This window comes from Mya arenaria, chromosome 1 (genome assembly GCF_026914265.1).
Source record: "Mya arenaria isolate MELC-2E11 chromosome 1, ASM2691426v1".
Lineage (NCBI taxonomy): Eukaryota > Metazoa > Mollusca > Bivalvia > Myida > Myidae > Mya > Mya arenaria.
In genome coordinates this window covers 22,126,106-22,149,678 of record NC_069122.1, presented here as the reverse complement: position 1 = coordinate 22,149,678, position 23,573 = coordinate 22,126,106, and the positions used below count along the sequence as shown (strand labels likewise).

The following is a 23,573-nucleotide window of genomic DNA, read 5'->3' as shown; positions in this document are numbered from 1 at the left end:
TACAGTTCACATAACTCGCACAACTGACATAATCAGGCAACTTACAAGTTGCAGTCATACTCACTCGCACAATTCACAGAAACTTATACAATTTACATAGACAGCCACTCAACAATTCTTACACATATTTAATTGATGTTCACAGATTGAAAGGTAATGACATTGAAACGGTCGGCGAAAGCAAATGTCGACATTGGGGTAAGGCATGGGCACTTTCAAGCCTGTTTTAGTCTTATGATATTTATCTTACCAAAAAGAAACGCGAATATTACATAGATTGCTATGATAATTATCGCGAAAATTAAGTGGTTAACACGAAACAATTCGCGAACGTTAACAGGTTATCTTACGGCAGATATATGCCACATAAGATACAGATATATGCTCGTAATAAATGAACCCGGCCGAAGCATTTCCAAGGAACAACGCAATCATTGACATAGTTCGCTTATGAAGTTTGAAAGGTTTCATGCATGTGTAGTCTGATCACGCCACGGCACTTTCCCTAACGGCAACTAACATTGTAATAATCACGACATATTCAAATATTCTTTGTCAATACAGGAGAAATGTGGAGCAGTCTGGGATTTGTGTGGTTGGCGCTCCAAAGTGGATCAGTCCTTGCAGGCATAAGTAAGTCAGCGGACAATGTTATCGGTGGCCTCAATGTTATCGGTGGCCTCAATGTCAACTTTAAGCTCATACTCAGAAAAACAACCTTTTGAAACACATCGTTTGTTTTTGTCTGAACACAGACTTAATACATTTGGTCTAAATGCATAAGCTTGAGAAAAAAACCGCAAGTCTGTTTTATGATCAGGCCTTTAAGTGAAAGCAATCAATTACATAAACATCGTTATTGTATAATATTCTTATCAGCAAGCAAGGATGCAATGACTTGCATATAGTGACTGAAACTTATAATGCGAATGATAAACAAAGCATTGATACTGTCATTCTTATTTTACGCTAAATATATTAACGTTGATAAACGTGCTCTGCTTATCAAAGTGTAAGACATTCAGCTGGTATTTCATTTACCCGTCAATCACCCAATGCACTCATAAAGTACCATTTACCACCAACTACAATGTACAAGTTATTTTGTAAAAGCCTTTTTATAAAACAAAGCAGAAACTGAAACTGATTTGCATCCCACAAATACGAGTGTTCGACCTGTTTCAGTGTTAAGCCCCGGGAGGCGTTCACCACCAGCTCAGCCTTTACAAACTACGACAACTGAAGGTACACATCCAGATGGCAAGGAACAACTCGTTGAAGGAGAAGCTGTTATACTTTGAAATGAGCGAAGTGGACTTATTTAAGATTTTGAATATCCAAATACTGATTACCCTATACACATTGCCAACACAAACATATTGACATTCTGTAAAATATTAATGTTTTTTTATATAATAAGCTTGATAACGATACATTTCAGAGCCATTGTCACCCGCCCAAATAGCGCTCAACAACCGTAAGTCCTAATAATATATTACACATTAGAAGAACCTATTTCAGTAAGCTAACACGACCTTTAACAGTTTGGAAGCAACTGTAGATGTGTATGGAAGCAACTGTAGATGTGTATGGGAGCAACTGTAGATGTGTATGGAAGCAACTGTAGATGTGTATGGAAGCAACTGTAGATGTGTATGGAAGCAACAGTAAATGTGTGTCGGAGTAACTGTAGATGTGTATGGAATCAATTGTAGATGTGTATGTAACCAACCGTAGATATGTACAGAAGCGACTGTACATCTGTACGGAAACAACTATAGATTGGTATTGTTTTCTCCCCTGTCTTGAATATTTTGTTAATCTTGTTTCCGTGTATCCCCCAGAATGTCTTGGAAAGTGCATCACAGAACTGTGCTACCTGTCTGACGACACAGACTGCCGTAAGTTCATCATGTGTGAGCGTGACGCCCAGAGCCGCTACAAGGCAAGCCTCCAGCCGTGTGCATTCGGGACGTACTGGGGCGGGTATGACCAACAAAGGCGCATTACCTGTGACCGACCCTACAACGTCAACTGCAATATCGGTAAGCATCAATGTATTATCTGAAAGAGATTGTTGAATATAAGGACCAAGATCACAGTACATCATAGGTAAGCCATGTAATGTATTGTAGAACCATGTCACAGCGGGGTCATTCATACTGTGTTTTGGAATGCAAGTATTACAACGGGGAAAACTAAAATGCAGTCTGGTGTAGTGTACAAGCATTACGCCGAGGTCAAGCCATAATGCAGTCTGGCGTAGTGTACAAGCATTACGCCGGGGTCAAGCCATAATGCAGACTGGTGTAGTGTACAAGCATTACGCCGGGGTCAAGCCAAAATGCAGTCTGGTGTAGTGTACAAGCATTACGCCGGGGTCAAGCCATAATGCACTCTGGTGTAGTGTACAAGCATTACGCCGGGGTCAAGCCATAATGCACTCTGGTGTAGTGTACAAGCATTACTCCGAGGTCAAGCCATAATGCACTCTGGTGTAGTGTACAAGCATTACGCCGGGGTCCAGCCATAATGCAGCCTGGTGTAGTATACAAGTATCACGGCGGGGTCAGGCCATAATGCAGTCTGGTGTAGTATACAAGTATTACGGCGGGGTCAAGCCATAATACAGTCTGATGTAGTATACAAGTATTACGACGGGGTCATGCCATAATGCAGTCTGGTGCAGTATACAATTATTACGGCGGGGTCAAGCCATAATACATTCTGGTGTAGTATACAAGTATTACGGCGGGGTTCAGCCATAATGCAGTCTGGTGTAGTATACAAGTATTACGGCGGGGTCCAGCCATAATGCAGTCTGGTGTAGTATGCAAGTATCACGGCGGGGTCAAGCCATAATGCAGTCTTGTGTAGTATACAAGTATTAGGGCGGGGTCAGGCCATAATACAGTCTGGTGTAGTATACAAGTATCACGGCGGGGTCAGGCCATAATACAGTCTTGTGTAGTATACAAGTATTACGGCGGGGTCCAGCCATAATGCAGTCTGGTGTAGTATGCAAGTATCACGGCGGGGTCCGGCCATAATACAGTCTGGTGTAGTATACAAGTATCACTGTGGGGTCAGGCCATATGCAGTCTTGTGTAGTATACAAGTATTACGGCGGGGTCCGGCCATAATACAGTCTGGTGTAGTATACAAGTATCACGGAGGGGTCAGACCATAATGCAGTCTGGTGTAGTATACAAGTATTTCGGCGGGGTCAGGCCATAATACAGTCTGGTGTAGTATACAAGTATCCCGGCGGGGTCCGGCCATAATTCAGTCTGGTGTAATATACAAGTATCACGGCGGGATCCAGTCTTAATACAGCCTATTGTAGTATACAAGTATCACGGTGGGTTCCGGCCATAATGCAGCCTGGTGTAGTATACAAGTATTACGGCGGGGTCCGGCCATAATACAGCCTGGTGTAGTATACAAGTATTACGGCGGGGTCCGGCCATAATACAGTTTAGTGTAGTATACAAGTATTACGGCGGGGTCAGGCCATAATACAGTCTGGTGTAGTATACAAGTATTACGGCGGGGTCAGGCAATAATACAGTCTGGTGTAGTATACAAGTATCCCGGCGGGGTCCGGCCATAATTCAGTCTGGTGTAATATACAAGTATCACGGCGGGGTCCAGTCTTAATACAGCCTATTGTAGTATACAAGTATCACGGTGGGTTCCGGCCATAATGCAGCCTGGTGTAGTATACAAGTATTACGCCGGGGTCCGGCCATAATACAGCCTGGTGTAGTATACAAGTATTACGGCGGGGTCCGGCCATAATACAGTCTAGTGTAGTATACAAGTATCACGACGGGGATAGGCCATAATACAGTCTGGTGTAGTATACAAGTATTACGGTGGGGTCAGGCCATAATACAGTCTTGTGTAGTATACAAGTATCACGGCGGGGTCAGGCCATAATACAGTCTGGTGTAGTATACAAGTATTACGGCGGGGTCAGGCCATAATACAGTCTGGTGTAGTATACAAGTATTACGACGGGGATAGGCCATAATACAGTCTGGTGTAGTATACAAGTATTACGGTGGGGTCAGGCCATAATACAGTCTGGTGTAGTATACAAGTATTACGGCGGGGTCAGGCCATAATACAGTCTGGTGTAGTATACAAGTATTACGGCGGGGTCAGGCCATAATACAGTCTGGTGTAGAATACAAGTATTACGGAGGGGCAGGCTATAATACAGTCTGGTGTAGTATACAAGTATTACGGCGGGGTCAGGCCATAATACAGTCTGGTGTAGTATACAAGTATTACGGCGGGGTCAGGCCATAATACAGCCTGGTGTAGAATGCAAGTATCACGGCGGGTCCAGTCATAATACAGTCTGGTGTAGTATACAAGTATCACGGTGAGTTCCAGCCATAATGCAGCCTGGTGTAGTATAAAAGTATTTCGGCGGGGTACAGCCATAATACAGTCTGGTGTAGTATGCAAGTATCACGGTGGGGTCCAGCCATAATGCAGCCTGGTGTAGTATACAAGTATCACGGAGGGGTCAGGCCATAATGCAGTCTGGTGTAGTATACAAGTATTACGGCGGGGTCCAGTCATAATACAGTCTTGTGTAGTATACAAGTATTACTACGGGGTCAGGCCATAATACAGTCTGGTGTAGTATACAAGTATTACGGCGGGTCAGGCCATAATACAGTCTGAAGTATCACGGCGGGGTCAAGCCATAATACAGTCTGGTGTATTATACAAGTATCACGGTGGGGTCAAGCCATAATACAGTCTGGTGTAGTATACAAGTATTAAGGCGGGGTCATGCCATAATTCAGTATGGTGTAGTATACAAGTATTTCGGCGGGGTCAGGTCATAATGCAGTCTGGTGTAGTATACAAGTATTACGGTGGGGTCAAGCCATAATACAGTCTGGTGTAGTATACAAGTATCACGGCGGGGTCAGGCCATAATACAGTCTGGTGTAGTATACAAGTATCACGGCGGGGTCAGGCCATAATACAGTCTGGTGTAGTATACAAGTATCACGGTGGGGTCAAGCCATAATACAGTCTGGTGTAGTATACAAGTATTACGGTGGGGTCAAGCCATAATACAGTCTGGTGTAGTATACAAGTATCACGGCGGGGTCAGGCCATAATACAGTCTGGTGTAGTATACAAGTATCACGGCGGGGTCAGGCCATAATACAGTCTGGTGTAGTATACAAGTATCACGGCGGGGTCCGGCCATAATACAGCCTGGTGTAGTATACAAGTATTACGGCGGGGTCATGCCATAATACAGTCTGGTGTAGTATACAAGTATTGCGGTGGGGTCCAGCTATAATGCAGTCTGGCGTAGTATACAAGTATTACGGCCGTGTCCAGCCATAATACAGTCTGGTGTAGTATACAAGTATTACGGTGGGGTCAGGCCATAATACAGCCTGGTGTAGTATACAAGTATTACGGCGGGGTCAGGCCATAATACAGTCTGGTGTAGTATACAAGTATTACGGCTGTGTCCAGCCATAATACAGTCTGGTGTAGTATACAAGTATTACGGCGGAGTCAGGCCATAATACAGCCTGGTGTAGTATACAAGTATTACGGCCAAGTCAGGCCATAATACAGTGTGGTGTAGTATACAAGTATTACGGTGGGGTCCAGCCATAATACAGCCTGGTGTAGTATACAAGTATTACGGCGGGGTCCAGTCATAATACAGTCTTGTGTAGTATACAAGTATTACGGCGGGGTCCAGCTATAATGCAGTCTGGTGTAGTATACAAGTATCACGGCGGGGTCAGGCCATAATACAGTCTGATGTAGTATACAAGTATTACGGCGGGGTCCAGCTATAATACAGTCTGGTGTAGTATACAAGTATCACGGCGGGGTCAGGCCATAATACAGTCTGGTGTAGTATACAAGTATTACGGCGGGGTCCAGCTATAATGCAGTCTGGTGTAGTATACAAGTATCACGGCGGGGTCAGGCCATAATACAGTCTGATGTAGTATACAAGTATTACGGCGGGGTCAGCTATAATACAGTCTGGTGTAGTATACAAGTATCACGGCGGGGTCAGGCCATAATACAGTCTGGTGTAGTATACAAGTATTACGGCGGGGTCCAGCTATAATGCAGCCTGGTGTAGTATACAAGTATTACGGCGGGGTCAGGCCATAATACAGTCTGGTGTAGTATACAAGTATTACGGTGGGGTCAGGCCATAATACAGTCTGGTGTAGTATACAAGTATCACGGCGGGGTCAGGCCATAATACAGTCTGGTGTAGTATACAAGTATTACGGTGGGGTCAGGCCATAATACAGTCTGGTGTAGTATACAAGTATCACGGCGGGGTCAAGCCATAATACAGTCTGGTGTAGTATACAAGTATTACGGCGGGGTCCAGCTATAATGCAGTCTGGTGTAGTATACAAGTATTACGGCGGGGTCCAGCTATAATGCAGTCTGGTGTAGTATACAAGTATTACGGTGGGGTCCAGCTATAATGCAGTCTGGTGTAGTATACAAGTATAACGGTGGGGTCCAGCTATAATGCAGCCTGGTGTAGTATACAAGTATTACGGCGGGGTCAGGCCATAATGCAGCCTGGTGTAGTATACAAGTATCACGGCGGGGTCCAGCCATAATACAGTCTGGTGTAGTATACAAGTATCACGGCGGGGTCAGGCCATAATGCAACCTGGTGTAGTATACAAGTTTCACGGCGGGGTCAGGCCATAATACAGTCTGGTGTAGTATACAAGGATCACGGCGGGGTCAGGCCATAATACAGTCTGGTGTAGTATATAGGTATCACGGCGGGGTCAGGCCATTATACAGTCTGGTGTAGTATATAGGTATCACGGCGGGGTCAGGCCATAATACAGTCTGGTGTAGTATACAAGTATTACGGCGGGGTCCAGCCATAATGCAGTCTGGTGTAGTATACAAGTATTACGGTGGGTTCCGGCCATAATACAGTCTGGTGTAGTATATAGGTATCACGGCGGGGTCAGGCCATTATACAGTCTGGTGTAGTATATAGGTATCACGGCGGGGTCAGGCCATTATACAGTCTGGTGTAGTATATAGGTATCACGGCGGGGTCAGGCCATAATACAGTCTGGTGTAGTATACAAGTATTACGGCGGGGTCCAGCCATAATGCAGTCTGGTGTAGTATACAAGTATCACGGCGGGGTCAGGCCATAATACAGTCTGGTGTAGTATACAAGTATTACGGTGGGGTCAGGCCATAATACAGTCTGGTGTAGTATACAAGTATCACGGCGGGGTCAAGCCATAATACAGTCTGGTGTAGTATACAAGTATTACGGCGGGGTCCAGCTATAATGCAGTCTGGTGTAGTATACAAGTATTACGGCGGGGTCCAGCTATAATGCAGTCTGGTGTAGTATACAAGTATTACGGTGGGGTCCAGCTATAATGCAGTCTGGTGTAGTATACAAGTATAACGGTGGGGTCCAGCTATAATGCAGTCTGGTGTAGTATACAAGTATTACGGCGGGGTCAGGCCATAATGCAGTCTGGTGTAGTATACAAGTATTAGGGCGGGGTCAGGCCATAATACAGTCTGGTGTAGTATATAGGTATCACGGTGGGGTCAGGCCATAATACAGTCTGGTGTAGTATATAGGTATTACGGTGGGGTCAAGCCATAATACAGTCTGGTGTAGTATATAGGTTTCACGTCGGGGTCCAGTCAGTATGTAGCCTGGTGTAGAATACATATATGACTGTATCGTCAATTGGTCAAATATAGAAATGAAAATGCAGGGTCGTGTCTTCCAACTTGACCTTGTGTAGTTGCGTAAGGCAGGAGCCCAACGACACTGAACTCAAAACACAAACAACGCTGACAGACAGAACACGCATCAACATGGCATTACCGATAAATGATGGGATCACCATCTTGAAACGGTCATTGAAACTCAATTTATATGAACCGATTCTACCGTGGGCTTAGGACTAGTTTATATGACTGCAGACTTTAATAACTCTAATATTTTACAAATATTAAACATTTTCAAACATGTACATCGATCGCTTAGAACATTTAATCTTAAAAAAGTTGAATGTCTTAGCATAAGTGTGATGGAGTGAAGACATTAAGTAACACGTTTTCGTATTAACAAAAAATATACATTTTTAAAATGTTTAAAATTGGATTTTGATTGAATTATAATAGCATTCTTTATTGTTGCTGAGGCATTAACACATATCAATCATTGTGGTTTGTTTTTATAGTATGATTTTTGATTTAATCCTTAATATGGAATATACTTTTGTCTGGCTGTAGTAACATAATTAATACTCAGCATAAAAGTAAATATCCACTGTTTTACTATGCACTGTTTAATGTATGTGGCTAATTGCACAATTATTCACAATGGAAGATGGAGTGAGAGGTTGTCATCTTCAAAAAAGCTCACTTTGAATTAATTTTAATGACAAGGCTGGCAATTCTCATGTAATGTATTCGTTTGGTAAAATGCGTTATTTAATTGCGTAACGAGGCTGTTATGCACTTGGGCCAGTATGAGGCTGTTATGCACCTGGGCCAGCATTCATCAAACATCTCAAGTCTATTCCAAACTTATTATGTCATGTTTCTAAACTTGTCTAAGTGAAATTTAAACAAAATATCCATAAAACTTTGATTTATTTTTAGAGTATTATGAAATATAGAATTTCGAAATGATTTAGTATTCATGTCAAATGATCAGTGAGACATTTAACTTTGGTAAATGACTGAAGCTAGGAAATGGAAATGACTGAAGCTAGGAAATGACTGAAGCTAGGAAATGGAAATGACTGAAGCTAGGAAATGACTGAAGCTAGGAAATGGAAATGACTGAAGCTAGGAAATGGAAATGACTGAAGCTAGGAAATGACTTATGTTTTATTAATACCAGCCAAAGAAAAACAAAACACCTAACGTTTGGAGGTGTGAACGCGAAAAGGTTCTAAGTGACCTTAAGTACAGTTGCAGATAAAACATTTTTGCACTCACCCCGCGAATGGGCTGAATTCACTTCTTATGCATTCATGCAATACTGTCATTTGACATTCTAATATTTTTTAAACAGTAATTAATTAATTCTCTGCATTTCCTAGATGATCTATTCCCCTTCCAGACTACTGTGCTGGGCGAGTTTCAGGCGAGAAGTTCAAGCACCCGGACGGGAATTGCAAGACGTACTGGGAATGTACAGGCAACGGTGCGTTCTCACCTTAATTACTCATTTAGTTTCAGCAACACGTTCAGACGATGAATACTTTTCCGCTTAAAATAATAAAAAATCTAATTAGGCAGTCATACTAGCTTTCCTGGTCTTGTGCTAAAAATATAAGAGAAAATAAAGTTTATGTAATTAATTGTTTTAGTAAGTATTTGTTTTATCAAGGAAACTTTGAAGACTATAATCATTTTATTATCGTTATTATTATTATTATTATTATTATTATTATTATTATTATTATCTTCTTTTTTAGTCCCAATGCCATTCTGTTGTCCGGATGGTTATTACTTCGATTCTACACTGAACATGTGCCAAACAGATGAAACATTCACCTGCCATGATGCATGTCCTCTCCGCGCAGGTAGTAAACAGTGTAACACGAATAATTAAAAACCTTTTCTTATTTATATCGAAACAACACCCAAAGCTTACATAGCGACAACACATACAGTTTCAATAGACACAACAACAACAATAGTTTGCATATAAACAAAAACAATGATTGCCACAAAAAAACACCAAAAATATCATAGAGAGAGCACCAAAAGTTTACACAAAGTCAACACTAATAGTTTGAATAAAGAACAGAACAGAACAGAACAGAATTTATTCAATTTAAACCATTACGGTTTCTCATCATAAAGATATACAAACTAGATAAATACAAATGTTAAACAATAAGCAATACAAGAGTATGGGTTGCTACATATTTACAAAGTGATAATTAAATATTAAGCAGTGCATAAGCTCATAAAGATGAAAATACGAGAACAAATTATAATATTTCATCACATCATGGATATATTATGCAAAGAAAAAAGATCATACAGTGCTGTTTAATACGTAATTTCTAATTCGATATGCATCTCTTATATAGGTGGCAAGATTATTAAGTTCGTTTCTTCTTTTAGAATTAAGCAGTTAAAACATTTTGAAAACACTTGGATTTCTCCAATAAAAAGTTTTAATGTGTCTTCGTCTAAGATCTCCATAGGGTGCACATTTGAAAAAAATGGAACTCATCTTTAATGTCATTTGAGTTGCACACTTGGCATACACGTTCATGTCTTTCAATACGATTTCGTCCGTGTAGAAGTTCTCATCTAAACGACTAAACGTCTCTTTTCTGAATTCCGAATGACGTCCAAATATTGCTCGCACTCAAAGTTTAATTTCATATGTTTATACAATAAGGATAAAACGATGTTATTTTCTAAATCCCTATGCCATTCCTGCATGCAATTGTCGATTATGGTTTGTTTAAATTGCACAATTAAATGATTGCAATTAATAGATTGGGGATCGTCCCACACATATGCATAGCCATTTTTGCATAATAATTCTTTAATTTTAAATAACCAATTTGATTTACCATCGATACAGTCTTGTAACAAACAGTTATATATAGCATTTATAACACAAGTTTTACTCTTAACCACTTCCAACAAATACTTTATAATTCTGGAAAATCTGTTTATATACAATGGGTATCGTTGGGTATCGTTGCAATTCTCCATAAATAGCCTTATTGCTACACGATAATTTAATACCTAAAATTTGTTTACAAAAATGTATGCGTTCGATCTCCTTAGATTTAACATGACCCCATATTTCACATGTATTGTTTAAAATTGACGCTACAAATGAGTCAAATGTTGCTCGACATTAATTGCTCGATTGCAACAATAGTTTACAACAAACCTTAGGACTAAAAGTTAAGTGTTTTGTTTTTAATAACAATGTATTCATGGCTCTTAATCCTTTACTTGCCCCGGTGCTTTGATCCGTACTGAATGTAGCATTTGCACTAAACACCCTACCTAGGTAGTTAAATTCGTTTACAACATCTATTTCAACACCTTCATAAAACCATTGTCCATTGATAAATTTTCTACCTCTCCGCTTAAAAACTATTATTTTTGTTTTGTCTGTATTGACACTTAGCCCCCAGCTAGAGCAACATTCATGTAGTTGATTTAAGCTGTTCTGAAGATCGTCGGGGGTCTCCGCAAGGAGGGCCATATCATTGGCGTATAATAAAGACAACAGTAGTTTACACCAAGTCACCACTAATAGTTTGAATAAAGATAACAATAGTTTACACCAAGTCAACACTAATAGTTGGAATAAAGATAACAATAGTTTATACCATTACATCACTAATAGCTTGAATAAAGACAACAATATGTTACACCAATACACCACTAATAGTTTGAATAAAGACAACAATAGTTTACACCAAGTCAACACTAATAGTTGGAATAAAGATAACAATAGTTTATACCATTACATCACTAATAGCTTGAATAAAGACAACAATAGTTTACACCAATACACCACTAATAGTTTAAATAAAGACAACACTAGTTTACACCAATACACCACTAATAGCTTGAATAAAGACAACAATAGTTTACACCAAGTCAACACTAATAGTTGGAATAAAGATAACAATAGTTTATACTATTACATCACTAATAGCTTGAATAAAGACAACAATAGTTTACACCAATACACCACTAATAGTTTAAATAAAGACAACAATAGTTTACACCAAGTCAACACTAATAGTTGGAATAAAGATAACAATAGTTTATACCATTACATCACTAATAGCTTGAATAAAGACAACAATAGTTTATACCATTACATCACTAATAGCTTGAATAAAGACAACAATAGTTTACACCAATACACCACTAATAGCTGGAATAAAGACAACAATAGTTTATACCATTACATCACTAATAGCTTGAATAAAGACAACAATAGTTTACACCAATACACCACTAATAGTTTGAATAAAGATAACAATAGTTTACACCAAGTCAACACTAATAGTTGGAATAAAGATAACAATAGTTTATACCATTACATCACTAATAGCTTGAATAAAGACAACAATAGTTTATACCATTACATCACTAATAGCTTGAATAAAGACAACAATAGTTTACACCAAGTCAACACTAATAGTTGGAATAAAGACAACAATAGTTTACACCAATACACCACTAATAGCTTGAATAAAGACAACAATAGTTTACACCAATACACCACTAATAGTTTAAATAAAGACAACACTAGTTTACACCAAGTCAACACTAATAGTTGGAATAAAGATAACAATAGTTTATACCATTACATCACTAATAGCTTGAATAAAGACAACAATAGTTTACACCAATACACCACTAATAGTTTGAATAAAGACAACAATAGTTTACACCAAGTCAACACTAATAGTTGGAATAAAGATAACAATAGTTTATACCATTACATCACTAATAGCTTGAATAAAGATAACAATAGTTTATACCATTACATCACTAATAGCTTGAATAAAGACAACAATAGTTTACACCAATACACCACTAATAGCTGGAATAAAGACAACAATAGTTTATACCATTACATCACTAATAGCTTGAATAAAGACAACAATAGTTTACACCAATACACCACTAATAGCTTGAATAAAGACAACAATAGTTTACACCAATACACCACTAATAGCTTGAATAAAGACAACAATAGTTTACACCAAGTCAACACTAATAGTTGGAATAAAGACAACAATAGTTTATACCAATACACCACTAATAGTTGGAATAAAGACAACAATAGTTTACACCAAGTCAACACTTATAGTTGGAATAAAGACAACAATAGTTTATACCATTACACCACTAATAGCTTGAATAAAGACAACAATAGTTTACACCAATACAACACTAATAGTTGGAATAAAGACAACAATAGTTTATACCATTACATCACTAATAGCTTGAATAAAGACAACAATAGTTTACACCAAGTCAACACTAATAGTTGGAATAAAGACAACAATAGTTTATACCATTACATCACTAATAGCTTGAATAAAGACAACAATAGTTTATACCATTACATCACTAATAGCTTGAATAAAGACAACAATAGTTTACACCAAGTCAACACTAATAGTTGGAATAAAGACAACACTTGTTTATACCATTACATCACTAATAGCTTGAATAAAGACAACAATAGTTTACACCAATACACCACTAATCCTTGGAATAAAGACAACAATAGTTTACACAAAGTCAACACAAAAAGTTTTAATAAAGACAACAATAGTTTACACCAAGTCAACACTAATAGTTTGAATAAAGACAACACTAGTTTTCACCAATACACCATTAATAATTTGAATAAGACAACACTAGTTAACACAAGGTCATCACTAATAGTTTGAATAAACACCATTTATAGTTTGAATAAAGACATCACATCAATAGTTTACACCATTACATCACTGATAGTTTGAATAAAGACAACAATAGTTTACACCATTACATCACTAATAGTTTGAATAAAGACAACAATAGTTTACACCAAGTCAACACCAATAGTTTGAATAAAGACAACAATAGTTTACACCAAGTCAACACCAATAGTTTGAATAAAGACAACAATAGTTCACACCAAGTCAACACCAATAGTTTGAATAAAGACAACAATAGTTTACACCAACAAATCACCACAATAGTCTGAATAAAGACAACAATAGTTTACACCAAGTCAACACCAATAGTTTGAATAAAGACAACAATAGTTTACACCAAGTCAACACCAATAGTTTGAATAAAGACAACAATAGTTTACACCAAGTCAACACCAATAGTTTGAATAAAGACAACAATAGTTTACACCAACAAATCACCACAATAGTCTGAATAAAGACAACAATAGTTTACACCAAATCACCTCTTATAGTTTGAATAAAGACAATAATAGTTTACACCAAAATTACCACCAATAGTTTGAATAAAGACAACAATAGTTTACACCAAATCACCACCGATAGTTTGAATAAAGACAACAATAGTTTACACCAAATCACCACCGATAGTTTGAATAAAGACAACAATAGTTTTCACCAAGTCAACACTTATAGTTTGAATAAAGACAACAATAGATTATACCAAATCACCACAAATAGTTTGAATAAAGACAACAATAGTTTACACCAAATCACCACCGATAGTTTGAATAATTACACCAAGTCAACACTTATAGTTTGAATAAAGACAACAATAGTTTACACCAAATCACTACCAATAGTTCAGATAAAGACAACAATAGTTTACATGAAGACACCACTGATTGTTAAAAGAAGAAAACCTCAAATAATTAACAAACCGTTAAAACCAAGACTCCGCTAATTACTTACACAAGAAAGACCGTTGATGCAAAGCATCAAAGGGCGCCGTTTAATAGTTTATGCATTTGTTATTATGTTGAAAAGCAAGAAATAGTCAAGGCCAACAAGCATAATTATGGTGCATCGAACCGCATCCATGAAATTCTCAAAAAATTGAAGAGTTTCAAGTTGAAGATTTCATTAGGGGTGTGGTACATTAATGAACATGCAAGAATTAGGGTGCTTGTGCACTGTACTTTTTGTCATTGCCACCTATCCATACACCAAGTTTTATTGCAATACCATAAGTAGTTTTAAAGAAATGCTTTGGTCAAGAAAAAGCGGTAAAGGGCAAGAATTATGTAGTTAGCTGAAAAACAGCTATAGTTTTTGTGCACTGCACTTCCTCTCGTTGTGCTTTACCATTGAATGATGTTTAATGAAATTCCAAACAGTAGTTTTATAGTTATGCTCCGGACAGGAAAAGGTACAAAGGGAATAACTTTGCAATTCGCTGAAGTAGAGTTATTGTTCATGTACACTGCAATTCTAATCATTTAGGGGGGGGGGCACGTCACCATGCTGGAATGACACTTTCAAGGGAAGAATAAGTTTCCTCATTACATGTACATGTATATGGGGGATTCATCATGAAGACTGATATGAAATATCAATTTAACAATTTTTGAAGTACTTTAATAAACATTATCATCTCGTCTGAAAGTTGCAAACATAAATAGTAACAATATATATAATAACAGGAAATCTATATGAAAACAAAAATCCTTTAAGGCCATAATTATTTAAACTGAATTAATGAAAGTGTAAGATTTATGAAGTTCCCGCGAAAACATCTTATCACATGACTTACTCGACCAATCGTTTTGTGCGCAATGTGCAGTGTTCTAAAATAAAAACAACTCGGGGCCAATCGTAATGAAATTTTACTAATGTCACCTTCAACACATTACCAAATAAAGTTAGGTGAACATTTAATTCCGATATCGATTAAATTAAAGAAAACAGCTTACCTCATGGTTTATCAATGCAGTAAACATAAAAAATTAAAATAAAACATAATAATTCCCGTTCACATAATAACCGGTCCACACATTTTACATTTCCGGCACATGGATACAGGTAACCAATCGGAAAACGTAAACGAATCGGGAACAGTTATTAAACTTATTTGTCATTCTTCCGAAATAATGTTTTGAAGATAAATTGAAGACACCATATTCAACCATAGACAGCATTTTTAACACCTATGCAATCGCCATCCATTTGCATGTTTTTATCATAATAAAATAACAATAAAACCCAACTGTCAATCAAATTAAAAACCGCTCCTACCACTAACTAAAATAAATTCCCATTCCACAATAGGCGCGCGCTTCAGTGCGGCGCCAATAAAGACAGCGCCATCGGTTTAAATGTAGACAAAAATAGTTTATACAAAGACACCACTAATAGTTTACACAAAGACAACAATAGTTTAAATCAAGACACCACTTATTATTTAAATAAAGTCAAACATAGTTTACACCAAGACACCACTAGTAGTTTTTAAAAAGACAACAATAGTTTACACCAATACACCACTAATAGTTTACACAAAGACAACAATAGTTTACACCAATTCACCACTGACAGTTTACACAAAGAAAAAAAAATAGTTTACACCAAGGCACTGCTAATAATTTAAATAAAGACACCACCTATATTTAAAATATAGACAACAGCTAAACCTTACCACAACCAGTATGTTTAAAGACATCGCTTATCAAGAAACGTGTTTTTTTCCTGGTTTACAAAATCACATACATTAGCTTTCATTTGTCTGAAGACACACCAAATTTCACAGTCAATTTTACGCACGAAGATACTAGTATTATTTTTTAAAAATATATTGTAAGCGGGTATGTACTAAATCCTTTCATTATCTTCTGACCAGACGCCGCCGCGTGCATGCAGCTGGGTCAGGCTTCCGCGTTTCTAGATGACGGTAACTGCCGAACGTACTGGGACTGTGAGCAGCAGAACCCCCATCCCGTCTGCTGCACCGCGGGTAAAAGCTACGACATCCGCACAGGCACCTGTATCACCAACATGAACTGCCGGGACGAGTGCCCACAGCAATACCAGACAGGTACACGTTAATAGGACATTTCGAGAAGCAAAATGGTAGGCGTTCAAATGAGTGTTTTCTATTTTGTTTATCGATCTGTACCTTTCGCATTTGATTAGAAAGAGTGACAGAATACGATAACCAGTTGTTTTATACAAGTTCAGCCAGTTACTAATACCCACTTACTGTCCGACACCCAACAATCCACATAACTGACAGACATTGTTCAGCATCGCTTAATAGCAACTGTAATTTTATAAGTGCCGCTTGACACATCGGTTGCAATCCTGGCCTAAGTTTGTGTTAGCTGCACTAATTAAAACGGTTCTTAGAGAATATATCACCATATTGATACAATATCGTTTCCTAAAACATGTGTATACACTTAGGACCTCAGATCGCGGCTTCTCACAGAACGGTCAACAGTTGCGTTCTGTTGGAATCTATACCATTATCTATAATTGCGTTTTACTGAAATAACAAATGACGCCACTACATTCATACATAGTTATTATTGTATTTGCTGCAGACGTGTGTCGTACAGGCACCGGCAGACAGACGTATGACATCACGGACACTCATTGCCGAACGTACATGAAATGCAGCAACAATTCTTACGACGAGCGGTGGTGCTGTCCCTCTCAACACTTCTTTGATCCACTTACCCAGAATTGCCAGCCAATTAACTACGGGGAGAAAATGAAGTGTGATGATGTCTGTCCTCTCGGCTATCGCGAGTGTAAGACATTTTCAGAAAAAAATGAACGAGTTAACACTTAACCGTGTGTTAAGAATGTGTACATAAAAAAGAAAGAGCAAAAAACGACCAAACTGATCTCTTTATCGAACACGTAAGCAACATGTATACTGCCAGTTGACAGTAGTGGCTCATGTATACTGCCAGTTGACAGTAGTGAGTCATGTATACTGCCAGTTGACAATAGTGGCTCATGTATACTGCCAGTTGACAGTAGTGGCTCATGTATACTGCCAGTTGACAGTAGTGGCTCATGTATACTGCCAGTTGACAGTAGTGGCTCATGTATACTGCCAGTTGACAGTAGTGGCTCATGTATACTGCCAGTTGACAGTAGTGGCTCATGTATACTGCCAGTTGACAGTAGTGGCTCATGTATACTGCCAGTTGACAGAAGTGGCTCATGTATACTGCCAGTTGACAGTAGTGGCTCATGTATACTGCCAGTTGACAGTAGTGGCTCATGTATTATGCCAGTTGACAGTAGTGGCTCATGTATTATGCCAGTTGACAATAGTGGCTCATGTATTATGCCAGTTGACAGTAGTGGCTCATGTATACTGTCAGTTGACAATAGTGACTCATGTATTATGTCAGTTGACAATAGTGACTCATGCATTATGCCAGTTGACAATAGTGGCTCATGTATTATGTATTATGACAGTTGACAGTATTGGCTCATGTATTATGTATTATGACAGTTGACAATAGTGGCTCATGTATTATGTCAGTTGACAATAGTGGCTCATGTATTATGTCAGTTGACAATAGAGGCTCATGTATTATGTATTATGACAGTTGACAATAGTGGCTCATGTATTATGTCAGTTGACAATAGTGGCTCATGTATTATGTATTATGACAGTTGACAATAGTGGCTCATGTATTATGTCAGTTGACAATAGTGACTCATGTATTATGTCAGTTGACAATAGAGGCTCATGTATTATGTATTATGACAGTTGACAATAGTGGCTCATGTATTATGTCAGTTGACAAAAGTGACTCATGTAGTATGCCAGTTGACAATAGTGGCTCATGTTTTATTCCAGTTGACAATAGTGGCTCATGTATTATGTATTATGACAGTTGACAGTAGTGGCTCATGCATTATGCCAGTTGACAATAGTGGCTCATGCATTATGCCAGTTGACAATAGTGGCTCATGTATTATGTATTATGACAGTTGACAGTAGTGGCTCATGTATTATGTTAGTTGACAATAGTGGCTTATGTATTATGTCAGTTGACAATAGTGGCTTATGTATTATATCAGTTGACAATAGTGGCTTATGTATTATGTCAGTTGACAATAGTGGCTTATGTATTATGTCAGTTGACAATAGTGGCTTATGTATTATGTCAGTTGACAATAGTGGCTTATGTATTATGTCAGTTGACAATAGTGGCTTATGTATTATGTCAGTTGACAATAGTGGCTTATGTATTATGTTAGTTGACAATAGTGGCTTATGTATTATGTCAGTTGACAATAGTGGCTTATGTATTATGTCAGTTGACAATAGTGGCTCATGTATTATGTCAGTTGACAACAGTGGCTCATTACACTAAAGTCATTCATTTGAAGACCAAAAACAGAAAGCACACAACTTTCTTACATGGATGGCAGTGTAGGATTATAAATGTCTTCGCTGGCTGTGAGTGTGATAGATAGGTTCATCCCAACACGAGCATAGGGTGTTCTGCGGAAACTCGGTAAACCTCGTTTCCGCAAAACACCATACGCTCGGGTTGGAATAAACATATCTTAAACTCTCGGCCAAGATATGTTTTTCTCCCAACCCAGTTAGACAAATTATAGTAAAAATGTATCTTAAATTTTAATTTTACATAGGGATATTTTTTTATCTTTGCACGTGGGAAAGATGAGGATTTGAAGCGTGGCCAAATATTTCGATCTTCTTATCTGGGGTGGGAGAAAGATGTATACCAGACCGAGTGTAGGATATTTTACGGAAACGAGGTTTCTCGAGTTTCAGTAAAATATCCTAAATTAGGTTTGGAAGACATTCATCTTCCATGACGGCCCATCTTAGAGATGCTTTACCAAACATAAATGGTAACAAACAAAATGCGAAATTGTCGTCTTTGTGTTAAAATATCGCACGTGACAAAATTGTTCTATGGATATATTACTTAAATGAGGACAACATATACTCATTAGAAATGTTACTTCGGTTAATACTTGTTGAAACACAAGATATACATCGTACAAGAGACTTATGTACGACAAACGTCTGCAAAAAGTAGTCCCGTACATCAGGACGTGTCATCTTTTCCCGTGAGTGACGATAGGTTTATAGTCCAAATCTGAAATTAGCGGATATCAAGGAAATGATATCTTTCTCAATATCACTATTTTGAATATTATATTTTAGACGGTTACAGGTTACGAGTTATTATTCTTTAAAAAGACGTTCCTCTTATCCAGTCTGTCCACTGACAAAATCAGCGTCAAATCCGTCCAGCTTTATCCAGAGTGATATAAACGGTGTGGAGTGGGAAATGAAGTGTGCACCGGGAACTACTTTTGACGAGAGCGCGTGTGCGTGTGGTGTCTTTGTCAAGAACGCTCCGGATAACTGTAAGCTAAGAAATATTTTATAATAGATATGTAGAAACAGAGTTTGACTTATTATTTGACAACTAGATTTTGTATTTAAAAATAAAAGATAAGACGTGTTAATAAATCATCGTAGTTTTGGTTTTTGTGTATATAATACAACCACTTTCACGTTAAATTAATTTATACTTAATCTAAATTTGTAAGCGTGTATAAACAGTAATCGCGTTATCGCAAACATTTATATTTATTTTCCGGTTTGAAATTCAATGACTGCACGTCTTGCAGTGGGCATTTATCATGCCCTGTCATAATGGACACCATATTGTGTCCATATTTGGCTTCTGTACAGAAAAAGGACTCGAGCGTAATTATGTAACCTACCTTTCGGAACGACCGAGCTAGACACGTATTAACTAGTTCGAAATAATGAATAATTATATATGCAGCGTGTAACATGGAACTGGACATTCTGTTTGACGCCCCTATCATGGAGAGGCGAGGCTCTCAGAGAACCGTGCAGATTAAGAAAATGTCTGGGGGCGAAATGCTGGATGCACCGGCCTTGAACAAACGCAAACCATTTGTCTTTGACGGCAATCTTACGTTAAGAACTCCGTTTGGCCAACAGCAATTCGACAATGTCTATATCAGTGTAAGTATGATGGATATTAAGTTGAAGTTTAAACTTGATTAATTTACAACGACAGTGAAACAAGCCATTACATTATATTAAATATTCTCGTTGGCACCATATTACGCGGGAGTGTGGCTTGTGTTGTGGGGAAAACTGCACCCACTGGTCGTGCTTGGTGACCACATATCAAACTCGTATACGCCAAGGCCGGGAATAGAACCCGAATCGCTTAGGTGAGAAGCGAGTGCGCTAACCACTGCTCTTACCGGACGCCCAGATGGATATACCGTCGAATAATGCCACAGAACTATGGTTCTATCTCAGAAAAAGTGAAGCACTAATAAAATGTTGCGCAATGCAAACAACTTATCACTTCAGCAATTTAAATTGACGTTGAAGCAGCAATAGCTATATTAATTTCTAGTTCTACGAACATGAAGGCTTTTCTGGCGATTTTACATCAAAGAACACGCACAGTGGGTTAAAATTATGCTTATTTATCATATTAAATCGCAAAACAAATACACCTACATTAACTTTTTCTAATGTTCAGATTATCTTCCGACCGGAAAACAACGCTGTCGGAGGACCCCAGGTGCTGTTGTCCAACTGTATGAACCAGGCCCTTGGCGCAGCGACCCTTGAACTTATCCTAGAAAAAGGGGACGTTGTGTTCCGGGTGGTCACTGACCACAGGGTGACCAAGGCCGGTATAGCAGGTGTAGTGGACATCCCAGCAACTCTGAGAATACCATTTGTAGTAAGGATTCTGTTTCATTATTTCCAAAACCAGAATAACACTTATAAAGGCATGGAATGATATCCCAGATGATATACGAAAGGAGAAGAATGTCTCTAGTTGTATTTTGATGTTGTGTGTTTGTTTTGGGCTAATGATGTTATGTGTTTCTCGTTGCCATGTGAGGGTGTATGTCTCTCGTTGTCATGTGAGGGTGTGTGTCTCTCGTTGTCATGTGAGGGTGTATGTTTCTCGTTGTCATGTGAGGGTGTATGTTTCTCGTTGTCATGCAAGGCTGTGTGTCTCTCGTTGTCATGTATGGGTGTGTGTCTCTCGTTGTTATGTAAGGGTGTGTGTCTCTCGTTTTCATGTGAGGGTGTGTGCCTATCGTTGTCATGCAAGGCTGTGTGTCTCTCGTTGTCATGCGAGGGTGTGTGTCTTTCGTTGTCATGCTAGGGTGTGTGTCTCTCGTTGTAATGCAAGACTGTGTGTCTCTCGTTGTCATGTGAGGGTGTGTGTCTCTCGTTGTAATGCAAGACTGTGTGTCTCTCGTTGTAATGCAAGGCTGTGTGTCTCTCGTTGCCATGTGAGGGTGTGTGTCTCTCGTTGTCATGTGAGGCTCTGTGTCTCTCGTTGTAATGCAAGGCTGTGTGTCTCTCGTTTTCATGTGAGGGTGTGTGTCTCTCGTTGTCATGTGAGTGTTTGTGTCTCTCATTGTCATGTGAGGCTGTGTGTCTCTCATTGTCATGTGAGGGTTTGTGTCTCTCGTTGTCCAGTTTTGTGCATACATTTAGAACTGTCTTCTTTAATTATATTTTTTTCAAACACTTCTATTTATTTCAATACGGTGCAACATGTGCATGGTCAACCCAAATAACGTTTCCAGAATAACAGTAGAGCTTAACAAATGAAGTAAATGATGACGTATTTCTACTAAGCAGTATATAATGTCAACTTTGATACATTATAACATATACACTATAAGTAAAATCTTTTAACCTTAACTATATTACAGGTAGGTATGTGGCAAGTTGTGACTGCGATATACGACGGTACGACACTCCACCTCGCTCTTGAAGGACAAGGCAGACCGACGTATGCGTCCATGCCGCTCACAGGTCAGTCGATGTTTCTTTTACGTGAACCGAACTCAGAGAGAGAGAGAGAGAGAGAGAGAGAGAGAGGGAGAGGGAGAGAGGGGGAGGGGGGGAGAGAGAGAGAGAGAGAGAGAGAGGAGAGAGAGAGAGAGATGGAGAGATTTGTCCCTTCAGTTCTTAACCATTATTATTCCAATCTCAGGTAATATTCCGGTAGCAGCAGAGGGTTTGCTATTTGGTGGGTGTGTGGTCCAGGGCGGGGAACAACGGCGAGGGGAAGGGTTCATCGGATCCATGGCAAAGGTTTGCTAATTCACTTATTAGGAGCTGTGTTTATAAGGCGTACATGTGTTCTCATGACATCTCAAATTTATCAATCTCTATTGACCAGTCATCGCAAATGAATGCATATCATCCAATGAAAATATAACTCACCAAACAACCTCGATAAGTGTGTTGGTGGCTAACAATTATAGAAGTACAACGAGAACATATTCTCTTACTTAACATATAATGAAGTGGCTAAGCCGTCTGGTTGATGTACCCTACAGACATGTCCTCAATATCACCACAACATTGAAGCGATCCATGCGTATTTCCATTACAGCTACAGTTTTCCAAGTGTTTGCAGCAACAGTGGCTGGATAACTTTTTCATGGTCCTTGGGGTAGAGCCTCCAACCCCTCCTCCCACCAGCACTCCAGCTGCCGCCCCGTAAAACTTCTAAACGGGAACAACTGTTATATATAAACGGAACATATAATCGTCCAGGTTATGATAGTAAAGCACGGATCATACCATACTAGTTACACAAAATTATTTACACGTTTTACGTTTTTACCTTACATCTGGTTGTTTTGTCATCATATTTTTACAGGATTGTTGGTGTTTTGGTGGAGAATTTTCATCTTAGAGTTATTTTGAATTATTCAGTGTAAAGTACATGACAAATATTTTATATGCAGAATTGCATGGTCTTTTTATACATAAGTGACATTTCCATACATTTGAGCAAAATGTGTTTTAAAACAGTTTTACAGTTATCTTTGGTAATAGTTACAAGTAATTTGTACGTATTTGAATATACAATTAGCCTTTGATGTCGAATTTTAAGCATTATAATCTGTATCAAATAAAGGTGTGTATATATGTATGAGTTAAATTTATGAATGTAT

At 38.5% G+C, this 23,573-nt stretch overlaps 1 protein-coding gene across 2 annotated transcripts in view; it reads left to right on the top strand.

Moving 5' to 3' along the window:
* The window catches only part of LOC128238781 (uncharacterized), a 41,514-nt gene extending 17,967 nt beyond the window's left edge, over window positions 1-23,547 (top strand). For both annotated transcript variants that reach the window (XM_052955024.1, XM_052955034.1), the window contains exons 2-15: window positions 565-633; window positions 1,186-1,245; window positions 1,442-1,477; window positions 1,845-2,045; window positions 9,164-9,247; window positions 9,522-9,629; window positions 16,411-16,605; window positions 17,114-17,323; window positions 19,794-19,946; window positions 20,375-20,580; window positions 21,116-21,322; window positions 22,317-22,419; window positions 22,601-22,701; window positions 23,006-23,547. In XM_052955024.1, coding sequence (XP_052810984.1) covers window positions 570-633; window positions 1,186-1,245; window positions 1,442-1,477; window positions 1,845-2,045; window positions 9,164-9,247; window positions 9,522-9,629; window positions 16,411-16,605; window positions 17,114-17,323; window positions 19,794-19,946; window positions 20,375-20,580; window positions 21,116-21,322; window positions 22,317-22,419; window positions 22,601-22,701; window positions 23,006-23,116 — 1,839 coding nt within the window. In that variant the 5' untranslated portion in view covers window positions 565-569 and the 3' untranslated portion in view covers window positions 23,117-23,547. The remainder of the gene's footprint in view (window positions 1-564; window positions 634-1,185; window positions 1,246-1,441; window positions 1,478-1,844; window positions 2,046-9,163; window positions 9,248-9,521; window positions 9,630-16,410; window positions 16,606-17,113; window positions 17,324-19,793; window positions 19,947-20,374; window positions 20,581-21,115; window positions 21,323-22,316; window positions 22,420-22,600; window positions 22,702-23,005) is intronic.
* The last annotated feature ends 26 nt before the right edge of the window (window positions 23,548-23,573 follow it).